The sequence below is a fragment of the Euphorbia lathyris genome, chromosome 7 (genome assembly GCF_963576675.1).
Source record: "Euphorbia lathyris chromosome 7, ddEupLath1.1, whole genome shotgun sequence".
Classification (NCBI taxonomy): domain Eukaryota; kingdom Viridiplantae; phylum Streptophyta; class Magnoliopsida; order Malpighiales; family Euphorbiaceae; genus Euphorbia; species Euphorbia lathyris.
The window spans coordinates 84352778-84366876 of NC_088916.1; the positions used below are offsets into that span (position 1 = coordinate 84352778).

A 14099-nucleotide genomic window follows, 5' to 3' on the forward strand; every position below is an offset into this window, starting at 1 on the left:
ATGCGCTTACCCGTTTTGGCGTCTCCTCATCAGGCATCAGCTGGTGGCCCTCCGCACCTCGATTTTGTCAAGAACTGATCCGTGATGATTTGTGTAATATTTGCCACTATAGGCTTGCATAGCTGTCCTTTTTTACTCTTTTCTCTCCTCTCTTGTATGAACCTTATTCTTTCATTTATTTTATTCTTCAGGTTTTACAGAGCTTGATCTAGGGTGCCGACCTAGTTGGGATGTTTAGTGATAGTCTCTGTATCGTCCCTATTCTTATAAAAAAAATAACAAATTAGAAAAAGAACACAAGACTAAAGCCATACCACTTTCTAACATTGGGGAAGGAATCTCTTAGCTTGGCTGAAACGGTAGTGTGCACGTTTATGTCCTTCCTCTGTAAATTGATACCTAGATAAAAAAAAAGTCCATCACAAACTCCAGGCATTTTTAGTATTTCAAAAATGAATGTGAAATGAAACTCACCTGGTGCTAGCAACACAATATACTCTCTGGCGATATTCGTTCCGAACAAAATCCAAACAATCACAAACTATACCAAAACTGTCACAAGGAATGAACATGAATTAAAGAAATGTTGTAGAAGCAAACAAAAATATAGGTTGCCAATGTATCATAGTTCTTACACAAAATGATGCTATAAAAGAGAGAGGGAGACACACCAAGCTATCAAGTGATATAGAATAAACATAGTAATTAATTAATTAAGCAATTACTCTTCCTATTTTATACATAGACATGATATATGATCAAAATTACAGCAATTACATCATACGATATTATGTAAGGCATATACATATGATTTAGAAGTGAAGAGAGGTAGCAACTCATACTGTCAGTGAATCTATAAGTGAAATGATTTAAGACCAGGGCGTACCTCAATTGGTTGTGTCAGTGGGAGGACTTGAGTTTAAAATTGTTTTGTATTTGGTGAATTGTTTTGGTTCCAAATATACATGACAACATTTTGTATCTAGATTAATCATATACACATATAAGCTTAAGCAATTGGCATTTGACAACTGAAACTGCCCATTCTCTACTATATTTATTCAATTAAACAAGTCAGTAACATAAAATCATAAAGTTCACTCCAGAACATAATCATGAACTATTGGTACCTGAGTTAAAGAACATTACATCAATCAGTTCTTCGGTCCAAAATGTTGATATAGGACTAGAATGAAAATTAAAAGGAATAAAATTTAAAAATACTCCCAACATTAATATTCAAGAGCAATTTCAATATTAATTCTAATGTTTAAAATTGCTCATGACTATAAACGTTAAGTGTAAAACTAAAAAAAGGCATACCTTCCCCTACAAAAGTAATCAATTCATCACTTGGATTTGTATTTTCTTCAGTTTCTACAACAGTTGCTTTTCTTTTCCCTGTAATGAATCAAACATACTTAACAGATTAAAGATCAGTAAATTAAATGGAAGATGACATTCAAGCAGTCTGAAAAACCTGAAATTGTTAGATTCACATTCATAGATGCATATTTTTCTACATTCATGATCAATATCCTCCCTTCTAATTCCTTGATTCTCTTTTGAGATAGATCAACATCAGTCTTAGCTTTCAACTTGTCACATTCTAGCCCACAAATTTTCCTTTTAAGTTCAATAATTTCATTTTGATCATCTTCTTTTTCTTTCAATATGTTACACAGTCCATCTTGCTCTTCCCTTAAGCGAGAAGCCATCTCTTTCAACTCCCGGTTCTCCTTCTCCAACCTTTATCTCTTCGACATTTCAATCTCAATTTCCTTCTTCAATTCATCATTTCTCCATACTAAATTCCCCGTATTTTTTACAGCCGAATTCAAACAAGTTAACAATTCTGATCCGTCCATATGCTTCTGAGTCCATGTAGCCATATTTTTACAAAAGTAGATGATCAAAACTGTTAAGAAAGAAAACAAATCAATCTCTCAAATTTCCGAGTTAAGAAGAAAATAAAACAATCTAATAATATTAAAATAACCTCCTGAGTGATGAATGATCTGTTCTTTTTGTGGTTCAACCAGAAGACATGCTTAAAAAGTCTTGTTCTGTTTTCGAGGTGTGGAGTTGGTAACTTTTTCCTTTTTATTCATTTTAAAAATTATTTGATTACAATTGTTGAATTGGAAAAGAAACAGGAAATTACAATTGAACTTACGTCAATTCCATAGAGGAATTGGGTCCAATATAATAAATAAACAACAACAACAACAACAAAGCCTTAGTTCCGAAATGATTCGGGGTCGGCTAACATTAACCATCATATAAAATCGTGAAATCAAGTCGTGTCAGCGACACAAATTCGCTCCCTGCACTCTGTCCTATCCACTACCATATTTTCCTCAATTCCCAGTAAACTCATATCACTCTCGATCACCCTCCTCCAAGTTTGCTTAGGTCTTCCCCTACCCCTCACCACTACATCCCTTTGCCACTCTTCGGTTCTCCTAACCGGCGCATCAAGCGCTCTACGTCTCACATGGCCAAACCACCTTAGTTGGTTTTCTCTCATTTTATTCTCAATAGATGTGACCCCTACTTTTGTCCTAATTATTTCATTACTCACCCGATCCTTTCTCGTATGACCACACATCCATCTCAACATACGCATCTCCGCCACCGACATCTTATGGATGTGGCAGTGTTTCACTACCCAACACTCCGTACCATATAACAATGCTGGTCTAATTGCCATCCGGTAGAATTTTCCTTTCAATCTGTTAGGCATGCCGGGGTCACAAAGGAAACCCGTAGCACTCTTCCACTTCGATCAACCAGGTTTAATCCTATGAGCAACATCTCCATCTACTTCTCCATCAGTTTGGATAATAGATCCTAAATACCGGAAGCAATCCGAGGCCTGAACAACTCTGCCATCTAGGGTGATTGTCCTTGCCTCCCTACTCCTATGGCCGCTAAACTTACACTCCAAATATTCTGTCTTACTTCGGCTCAACTTAAAGCCTCTAGATTCTAGAGTTTGTCTCCATAGTTCCAACTTCCTCTCCACTCCTTCTTTCGTCTCATCAACCAACACAATATCATCTGCAAACAGCATGCACCATGGTATACCATCTTGAAGTGAACTTGTTAGTTCATCCATAACGATGGCAAAAAGAAATGGGCTTAGTGCGGAACCTTGATGCACTCCAATCGTAATAGGGAACTCTTCAGTCTTCCCAACAGTAGTACGTACACTCGTGCATGCTCCCTCATACATGTCCTTTATGATGTCAATATATTTCCGCGAAATGCCTTTCCTTATCAAGGCCCACCAAAGTACTTCCCTTGGTACCTTATCATATGCTTTCTCCAAGTCAATGAAAACCATATGCAAGTCTTTCTTCTTACTTTGATAGTGCTCCATTAATTGTCTCATTAGATGGATGGCTTCCATAGTTGATCTTCCCAGCATAAAGCCAAACTGTTTTCCGAGATCTTCACCGTCCTCCTTAGCCTTTGTTCGATCACTCGCTCCCAAAGTTTCATAGTGTGACTCATTAATTTGATTCCCCGATAGTTGGCACAATCTTGGACATCACCTTTGTTCTTATACAAAAGGATTAAGATACTTTTCCTCCATTCTGATGGCATCTTATTGTTTCTCCAAATTTTGTTGAAGAACGTCGTCAACCATTCGATTCCTCTTTCTCCCAAACATCTCCAAATCTCAATAGGGATGCCATCCGGTCCTATTGCTTTCTTCAACTTCATCTTACTTAATGCCATTTTGACTTCACCCTTTTGAATTCTCCGAAGGCATTCACCATTTATCATATCGTGATGGATACTTATATCTCCAACGTCTTGTCTGCGATCTCCATTAAATAAGTCATCAAAATAGGACCTCCATCGTTCCTTGATATCCTTATCTCCAACTAGGACTTTCTGGTCCACATCCTTCACACATTTAACTTTTCCGAGATCTCGCGTCTTCTTATCTCTCATGCGAGGAATTCTATATATGTCTCTTTCCCCTTCTTTCGTATCCAATCTTGTATACAGATCCCAATTCACCTTTGCTCTAGCATCTCATATGACCTTCTTTACTTCCCTTTTAGCCTCTTTGTATTTTTCATAGTTCTCGTCACTCCTACATTTCCCCAATATTTTATAGGATTCTCGCTTACTCTTTACTGCTTGTCGTACTTCTTCTGTCCACCAAGATGTGTCCTTACCCGGTGGCATACTACCTTTAGATTCCCCTAGAACTTCCTTCGCTACTTCCCTTACACTATGCTCCATCTTAGTCCATATCGAATCTATATCTAAATCCATATTACAAGTCCAAACATCTTTTTTGGTCATCTCATCCAAAATTTTTTGTTGATTCTCCCCTTGCAATTTCCACCACTTAATCTTAGTCTCTACTTGTGGTGTTTGTTTTCTTATACATTTCCTACTTCGAAAATCAAGCACCACTACTCTATGTTGGGTTGTCGTACTCTCACCAGGGATCACCTTACAATCAATATAACTCTTTCTCCAAGCACTCCTTACTAAGAAGAAGTCAATTTGGCTCGCATTACCGCCACTCCGATAAGTCAATGTGTTCATGATACTCAAGTCATAGGCTGATGTGAATTCCAAAATATCATTTCCTGCTTCATTCTTATCTCCAAAACCATACCCTCCATGAACACTCTCAAACCCATCTCGCCTAGAACCCACGTGTCCATTGAGATCACTCCCAATACCATTTTTTCATCCCTAGGAACCTGTTGCACCACTTCCTCTAGGTCCTCCCAAAAAGCTTGTCTGATAGAGACATCTAATCCTATTTGTGGCGCATATGCACTAATGACATTCACAACCTCATCCCCTATCACTAGCTTAACACTCATAATTTTATCGCTCTTCCTAGACACCGCTACTACATCATCAATATACTCCCTATCAATAAGAATACCTACTCCATTTCTACCTTTATCCTTTCCTGAGTACCAAAGCTTATAACCCCAAGGAGCTATCTCTCTAGCCTTGGCTCCAACCCACTTGGTTTCTTGTAGGCACATTATATTTATTCTCCTCCTCTTCATAACATCTACAATTTCAGCTAATCTTCCTGTCAAAGAACCTATGTTCCATGTCCCAAAGCGTAACCTACTACCCTTACCCCTAACCCTACCATTACCGTGGACTAGCTTATTTACCCGCAACCCTTGCATATTTGACACCACCCCCGGGTCTTGGGGTGGCGCACCGCTTCGGGGCGATGACCTAGCAACCCTTGCACATTTATCACTACACCCGGGTCTAGGAAGTGCAGCGCGTCGCTGAGTAGGGAACGCCCCAACGGTATTTATAGTATGGTTCATGTCATAAGATGTGGCTAAGTTTTACGCTGGCCACCACAAACATACCGCAACACTCCTCCTTTGTCCGGGCTTGGGACCGGCTCTAAAGGCCACCAAGTGACCCTCACAGGCGGAGTTCCAATATAATAAATAACTTAAAAAAATTGGAAATTGAAATAATCAAATGCGTTAACGAAATAAAAATTGAAATGACAAGCTTGAAGTCAAAACAAATGACAATTTTGAGGTATTGAAGCTGGAAGTAGTGTCGTGGTTATGGATAATGATCGGTGTATAATTCAGCTGGGAAATGAGTGAATATGATGTGAAAATTAAGTGAATTTCGATAATAAATTTAAGTAGATACGAGAAAAAAAGCAACAATACCTTCAAGAAAATTTTAGGAAATCGAGAAAAATAGACTTGAGAAAACTCAAAAAATATGGCCGAAAATGATTTCACAAAGTGGGAGTTAAACCTTATGGTTTCGGACGATTTTAGGCTAAAGGGGTGGAGCTTAAAAGTTTGGAAGATACTACAACAATGGTGAAATAAATTAGACAAAGTGATTACTGGAATGATTGTATGTGAGCTGAAAATTAATTGATGTTAAGTAAAATGGAAGGCTTGGAGAAAATTAACTATGGCTGTAAAGACAAGTTTGAATAAAAGAGAATGAAGTTAAAAAAGCTTTGAAGCTGTTGGAACAATGGTGGAAAAATCGGATAAGGTAACAGTTGGAATTTTGAGTGATGGATATTCTTTAAACAGTAAGAAATGAGATTGAAAGCTTTGAATTGTTAGAATATCCGTCTTGTGTCTTTTTAGGCTATCCGTCTCATCACCGGGGGTATACATGTTATGATATGGAGTCTAAGAAAATCATAGTATGTCGTCATGTGATCTTTTATGAAACTCAATTTCCTTTCGCCACTATTCCTCCACCCACTGTGTCTAGTTATGATTTTTTGGATCATGGACTTACACCCTATGTGCAATTTCATCTCACTAATGGGCCTCCTCTTGACACCCCGCTGGTTTCTACCCCAACCCAAGCCCAAAACAGCCCTCCTATTAGCCGCGGGCAGCCACTCTTATCCGGCCCTCTCTCACCCGACCCATGCCGCTGGTCCATTGGAACCATCCTTGCCAAGCCCAAATCTGACCCCATCTGATATCTTGGCCTCTCCTTCCCATCATACAAACAGCCCACCTCTACTTCCCTCACGGATCCCAACTCCACCACCATTACCTCCTCTTCCCAATATGTCTTCCCGTCCTGTTACTAGGAGTCAACGTGGGATTTTTAAACCCAAGAGTCAATTTAAGCTAAATACCGTCGTGTCTAGGTCTCATTTGCCTCGTAACCCCGTGTCTGCTCTTCATGATCGGAATTGGAAAACTGCTATGGATGATGAATTTAATGCTCTTATTAAAAATAAGATGTGGGTGTTGGTGCCTCGTCCACCTGATGTTAATGTTATTCGTTCTTTGTGGTTTTTTGCTCATAAAGAGCATTCTGATGGCTCTTTTGAGAGGCATAAAGCCCGTCTTGTAGGTGATGGGAAAACTCAGTAGGTGGGCGTTGATTGTGGTGAAACGTTTAGTCCGGTTGTAAAACCCGCAACTATTCGTACTGTTCTCAGTTTGGCTCTCTCCAAGCATTGGGATATCCATCAATTGGATGTCAAAAATGCTTTCTTACATGGTGAATTGAAAGAAACCGTGTATATGCATCCACCGATTGGTTATCGGGATCCTGACAAGTCGAATCATGTATGTCTGTTGAAGAAATCCTTGTATGGCCTCAAACAAGCCCCTCGTGCTTGGTACAAGCGATTTGCAGATTTTGTGTGTACTCTTGGATTTATTCATAGTACTTCCGATCACTCCCTCTTTATTTATCATCATGGGTCACATATTGCTTATATGTTGTTATATGTCGATGACATCATCCTCACAGCTTCCTTTGATGCTCTTCGTAAGCACATTATTTCTACTCTTAGCTCCGAATTTGCTATGAAGGATTTGGGTCCCTTGAGCTATTTTCTTGGTATTGCGGTTACTCGTTATTTCGGTGGTTTGTTTTTATCTCAAAAGAAATATGCCAAAGAAATTATTGAGCGTGCGGGAATGTCATCTTGTAAACCTTCCTTCACGCCTGTGGATACTAAGTCCAAGCTTTCTGCTACTGACAGTCCACCATATGCCGATCCTTCCCAATATCGGAGTCTTGCCGGAGCTCTTCAGTATCTGACTTTTACTCGACCCGATATCACTTATGCTGTTCAGCAGGTATGTTTGTTCATGCATGATCCGAGGGAGGTCCATATGCATGCTCTCAAGCGTATTATTCGGTATGTTCAGGGTTCTATTTCTCATGGTCTTCATCTTTTTCCGAGCTCCACATCCACTCTTTTGGCCTATACCGACGTTGATTGGGGCGGTTGTCCGGACACTAGACGGTCAACCTCGGGTTATTGCGTATTTCTTGGGGACAATCTTATCTCCTGGTCTGCTAAACGCCAAGCAACTCTTTCCCGGTCCAGTGCCGAGGCCGAATATAGAGGGGTTGCTAATGTTGTTTCTGAGTCATGTTGGCTACGTAATCTTTTACTTGAGCTTCATTGTCCTAACCAAAAGGCCACGTTGGTATATTGTGATAACGTTAGTGTGATTTACTTGTCGGGAAATTCTGTTCAACATCAGCGAACTAAGCACATTGAGATGGATATGCATTTTATTCGTGAAAAGGTTGCTAAGGGCGAGGTATGTGTTTTGCATGTTCCTTCACGTTATCAAATAGCTGACATCTTTACCAAAGGCCTTCCCCAAGTTGTGTTTGAGGAATTTCGAAAGAGTCTATGCATTCGTCCTTCTCCTGCTTCGACTGAGGGGGAGTGTTAGAATAACCGAATGGTTATTATTCTGTTTTAGGAAATATTGTTGTAGAGTTATTTGTGATTAGTAGGTTGATTTGTTTCCTAGATTAGCTCCTAAAATTACTCCTAGATTAGCTCCTAAAATTACTCTTGTTTCCTAGATTAGCTCCTAAAATTACTCTTGTATATTTGTATATATGTCGTGTTAGGCTTAAGAAATAATCAACAGATTATCTTCTATTATGAATATGAAATTGATGGCTTGAGATTAATGATTTTAAACTTGAATGTTTGAAAACGGCCATAAAGATGAAGAATGAGGTTCTAATTATAGTTGTGATTTCCTAAAATCACTAACCATGTTCTCCACTACTTTAATTTACAGATTTGAATATAAGGACAACATTTTTACTAATAAAGGCACAAAATATTGTAGAATAATCACCTCATGAACAGAGTGAGTAACCTTAGCAGTCAAAGCCATCAGTGGGACATTAGGAAAATGCTTGTTGAGACATTCCAATGCCCTATAACCAGAACGAAAGTCATGTCCCTAGTCGCTGGAAAGCATCAATGAGATTATTAGAAATTGATAAGCTGCAGATGATTCATTTTAGTATTGATAGGCAGGGCATAAAACTGATGGATAGACTGCAATTAATCACAGTAAAAGCATCAACTAAACCAGTTATGTACCGAAATATACTAAAGCTAATCGAAAATACCATACCTCGGAGCTGTATCAGATTCGAACTAGACCCCATTTCACCTCCACTCTTCCGCTCAATAAGGACTCAAACAGTTATGCTTCCCGTGCCGTGTGTTTACTACAGTCGAAATCGAAAAAACAATGGATGGAAACCAAGATCGATGTTGATTCCGAAGAAACCCTATGAAATTTGGAAGGAAAAGAAAGAAAGAACCAAGAGATGAAAGACTAACCACGATGAGTGAGAACGAATATGTGGAAGGTTATGGAGAGCTGCTGACGTTGGTAGAAAGGAGCCTGTTTTCCGCCGGAGTTCGTGCATCTGGAGTAACCATGGAGAATTCTGAGTAATAAGGTAAGGTTGTGAGATAAAGGAAGAGAAAAGGGTGGGTGGCTGTGGTTTCAAAGAAAGAAGCACAGAAAGCACAAAGAAGAAAATGAGCAGCTAATGTGTTTCATTCGAAGAGAATATGATTAGGGTTTCTAAATATAATTTTTAAATAGATAATTAATTAATATTACTAATAATGTGACCTTCCTCATTACGGAATGGATTCTCTTATTTACAACATTATTTATTGAATTACTAACTTCTAAAATTTATTCAATCTATATTTAAAGTTAAAATTTATTAATATAAAAAAAATAAGAAATGTCATTTTTTGTAATATTTTGCAGTTCAATTTAAATTATATAATTTACTAAATATAGTATATAATTTTAAATATTTATTTTATATTATATGTATTTATTTTATTTTTTAATTAGTTTAAAAATTTCTTTCACAACCATCTCTTTTGTTGTAAAAAATATTTAATTCTTATGCAACAGCATAGGGTCGTTGTTAAAAATTTCTTTCATTTACAGCAACAACATAGAGTTGTTACTGTAAATTGATTTGTTACAGCAACAACACATATTCGTTACTGTAAATACATTCATTTACAGCAACAACACGGATTCGTTACTGTAAATACTTTCATTTACAGCAACAATATTTTGTCGTAGCTATAAATGTTTTCGTTACAGCAACAACAATGCGTTGTTGTAGTAAATGCTTTCATTTAAAGTAACAACATGGAGTTGTTGGTAAAAATATTTTCATTTATAACAACAAAGACATTGTTGCCAAAGTTATTACCTTTTCTCATCAAATCCCACCCGTCGAAATAAATTTACAGTAACAACCTTTTGTAACGACTCAAAAAAGTTGGTTGCTAACGTTCGTTTATAGCAACAACTTCTTCCATTGTTGCCAAAGCTTGTTACCAAAAAGCGATTTTATTGTAGTGATGCTACCATATAGGCTGTCTCGTCTTCTTCACTTAGATCCTCCCCACTTACATACTCTCCCATCCAAGTTTGCATCCTCCTATCTCTCCTATTCATTGTTTTATATGCCCCTTCTTCATTTTGCTCTTCTCCTTCACTATTTTCTTGTCTCAAAATGTTTTCTGCCCCACTATCAAGATCTGTATCTATCACTACAAGAAATTTGGTCTATAACGAGAGTTAATCTCGTCGTTAATTAAATAAATACCGTCGTTATTAACTTATAACGACCGTATATACCGTCGTCCACCCTCGTTAAAACCTCCGACGCTAAAGGTATTAACGACGGTATACCGTGTCCCGTCGTTAAAACAAAACAACGACGGTATGCAGCCTGTCCTTACTACTCAATAATTAGGACAATAATGACCGTCGTTGTTAACTGATTTCACCGTCGTTATTAAGACGTATTAATGGGTGAATAAACGGTCATTATTCACATAATTCACTGTCGTTATTATGACCTTTTAATGAGTGAATAAACGATCGTTATTTCCGTTCTTCACCGTCATTATTATGAAACGTTAATGATTGAATATACGGTCGTTATTTCCAAAAACCACCGTCATTGTTATTATACTTTAGCGAGTGAATAAACAGTCGTTATTATAACCTTTTAATAAGAAAATAAACCGTCGTTATTTCCAATTTCTACCATCATCATTATAACATTCTCACGAGATAATAGACCGTCATTATTTCTATATGTACTGTCATTAGAAGTGATATTTTACAACTAAGAGATCAGTAATTATATCATGAATTAATGTGTTGTGACACTAGAATCATCTAAATACAAATTCAATAATTGAAACGTAAATTCAATAAAATATAAACCAATTTGTCATTTAACAAGATTGAAAATAAAAGTGCAAAACTATGAACTGAAATGTGTTCTTGTTCTTTCTAAAATAGGAAAACAAATCATCTTGTTTCGTACATTAATATGATATAATCAAAGGCATATATAATCTTCATTAAAGCTACTTCAACAGTTTGTTCCAAATCTCATCCCAGAAGAATAATCCAACCGAACAGAACAATTAGCTCTACTGTTACAAATGTAAACATCCAATAATAAGGGAAAGGTATAAGAGAAAAGAATAAGCAAAGACTTAGACAAAGCGTATTGGTCTATATTAGTAAGATGGACCAAAATAAACATTATTGGCATAATATTGAACATTATTGGTCTATATTAATCATATACTCCTATATTATAAGGTAATAAAGTTTGAAGATAAATAAACCTCAAGTACTTTTTCACTGTCCATACTTTTTATTTTGTGGGTGAAATTAAATATATACTAAAACTCTCAAAGTAAAACAAAAACTTACTTGAATTTTGGGGAATAAATGAGTAGCTAAACGCCCTGGAGAAAGAAAAAATGAACTTAAAATTAAAAGATCTAATGTAAAATATTATGAACTAATTTTCTGCCACATGTTATACATCATGAAAAAATGCCTATAAATAATTAGACAGAATAAACAAGAGAATATGAGACATGTAATTACCAAATCATGCATCAAGAGTAAAAACTGTAAAAATGTATATTAGAATAGAAATTACAGCCTATTAAATCCTTAGCAACATAAGCATTCAATTTGCATTAACTTGATCACCCTGTAAACTATCATTCATTAATTCAAGGGCATAGTACAAAAATAAACGCTATTGTTAGGGCCATTTTCAAGCAATAAACTATGAGGATTAAAGGTTGTCAAATAGGTACATTGAGGTTTATATCAAGTTTTTAATGTGCAACAATGGCTATTGAAATAAATTATTTGATTCAATCCAGCTAATTTCCAAGTTAAACTCAAAAAAGCACCAAATCTTAGACAAACATAAAGCTATGGAAAAATCCAACTGAGAAAATTTAAATTCCTTACTCTATCCAATAATCGATGACAAATCAAACAATCTCATGTTGTTATTGTTATTACTAGGCTCAGCAAGTTACATGATGAAAATTGTGTGTTTAGCTCAAACATAAACTCAAAACACACAATAACGCAAAACTGTTAACCCAAAACTGAAGCAAAAATTAATTGAAAATTTAAAGCAATTGAATTTTGATAGCCTGAACATAGTTTTTAAAACCTGGGACAACTTAATTTCTTCTACAAATTTAGAGCTATTTGCTTATAGTTAAGTTTTTAAGTTTGTATTTGGGTTTAGTAATTTGTTTTCATATAAATTGTTTGCATTAAATTGTAAAACGCATCCCACAGCCAAACAAAATCTCAGAACTCAACTCTACTAACGAAAAGTCAGATTGTTATGTAATTTATGCATTGAAACTAAAATAATCAGCATCAAATATATCCCACGTGATTTTTGCACCAGATTAAAACAACAATTAAGAGGGATATGACATTGAGACACATGATTTTTTTCTTTTTACAACAACAGTACACTAATGAAAATCTAAGCACACAAAGCATGAAGAAAAGCAAGGATAATAGACATAGTATCATTTCATTTCAAACTTCTCACTTTACTTCAAAACTCGATATCACCAGTTAGCTCTTAAACAAACTTTGGCAGAAAACAAAAATAATAATGCATCCCTAAATCCATTAAAAAAACACACAAAAATGAAAAGAATGTGAATATAAAACAATCCAAATTAACACCAACTAGATTCTTTTATCATTGAACTAGCACACACAATTTTTTCCCTATATTCAAGCACATTTTCCTACAAATAATTAGACAGAAACAGTCAACTAATATTGAGAGAACGCACATTCATATCCTTTGTATATCAATCCTTGAAAGCACTAATAAGAGACCTTATAAGGATGACACTTTATCTAGAGTAATGATGCAACCAAGCTTAAGTAACAATATAATGAAATTAGAGGATATGAATGTACCTTTTGATGCTCATCATTAGTATTTGATGAAGTATTTGTATCTGAGTGTTCCACACGTTCATTCTCCACTTGGACTAATCGATTTTCAATTTGCTCTAAACGATCCATAAGCTTACGGTTTTCCTCTTCCTTATCATGAAGCTTGGTCTTGAGTTCTTCGATTTGAGAAGTACTTTCAAAATGTTTTCGCTTCAAGCCACCTCCATAACCAAAGACACGACCATGGCGTTGTCGTCAGAAGCACCTTTCCACAACTTGTAAATTAGTAAGAGTTGGCTCTGACTCCATTGTCATCTTTAGTTCATCCTACAAATTTTAATTATGTCAAATATAATAAATATAATTCAATGGGATGACTTGAAAAATTGGAACTTACATATTTTTTTCTTGTTTCTGGTTCAACTATGTTTTCATCAATCTTTCGAGTTTTAATAAAGACTTCTCTTACATCTGGAGGGTTGCCGTCTTTGCCTCCCTATAAAATGATTACAAATTAATAGAAAGGAAATATTGATAATCAAACTAATGAAAATTTTGAAAGAGTGGTGAAAATACCATTTCATATATCACTTCCCTATGAGGCTTGCTTCCACAACGATGGATATGCATACTTTGTTGACAAGCCCTGTTCTGAGAATTTCTTACGCTTATCTCCTATGAAATTACACCACCGACATCAAATTGAAAACCTTGTTAACTAAATTAGATTTAAGATGCACAAAATCATACCAGAAACTTTGCTGTATAGAATACGTTATTTACTAGCCATTCCCAATCTTTTGAATCCATGCCTTTAGCCACATTTTTCAAAGCCTCCACCTTACTTTCACAAGTCTTCACATACTTTTTATTCAATTCTGCCCTCTAATTTCCCCACAGTTCCTTCATATGCTCTAAGGTGTGAAGATAGTACGACTGGATATCAGGATGTTTAAAATACTCCTACATCAAATTGATTATAGCCAATATTATTAA

The 14099-nt window shown here is 36.1% G+C and overlaps 1 protein-coding gene across 2 annotated transcripts; it reads right to left on the reverse strand.

The window, feature by feature from the left end:
- Window positions 1-11058: 11058 nt before the first annotated feature.
- On the reverse strand, window positions 11059-14060 carry LOC136235604 (uncharacterized). 2 transcript variants are annotated; one of them, XM_066025403.1, is made up of 6 exons: window positions 13854-14060; window positions 13680-13754; window positions 13501-13599; window positions 13125-13430; window positions 11577-11611; window positions 11059-11290 (listed from the first exon to the last, which is right to left on the reverse strand). In XM_066025403.1, the coding sequence occupies exons 1-4, from the start codon at window positions 13911-13913 to the stop codon at window positions 13359-13361; spliced, it is 306 nt and encodes a 101-aa protein (XP_065881475.1). In that variant the 5' UTR covers window positions 13914-14060; the 3' UTR covers window positions 11059-11290; window positions 11577-11611; window positions 13125-13358. The 2 variants fall into 2 exon arrangements, with proteins under 2 accessions (XP_065881475.1, XP_065881474.1); XM_066025402.1 differs by having other exon boundaries at window positions 13680-13778.
- Between the last annotated feature and the right edge of the window lie 39 nt (window positions 14061-14099).

Bases quoted from the DNA above. Each gene is read 5' to 3' on its own strand.
- LOC136235604 (XM_066025402.1), bottom strand. From the start codon at position 13,913: ATGGATTCAAAAGATTGGGAATGGCTAGTAAATAACGTATTCTATACA. The intron at 13,779-13,853 runs GTATGATTTTGT...GTAATTTCATAG, and splicing joins TCTATACAGCAAAGTTTCTG to GAGATAAGCGTAAGAAATTC. The intron at 13,600-13,679 runs GTATTTTCACCA...ATCATTTTATAG, and splicing joins GGGAAGTGATATATGAAATG to GGAGGCAAAGACGGCAACCC.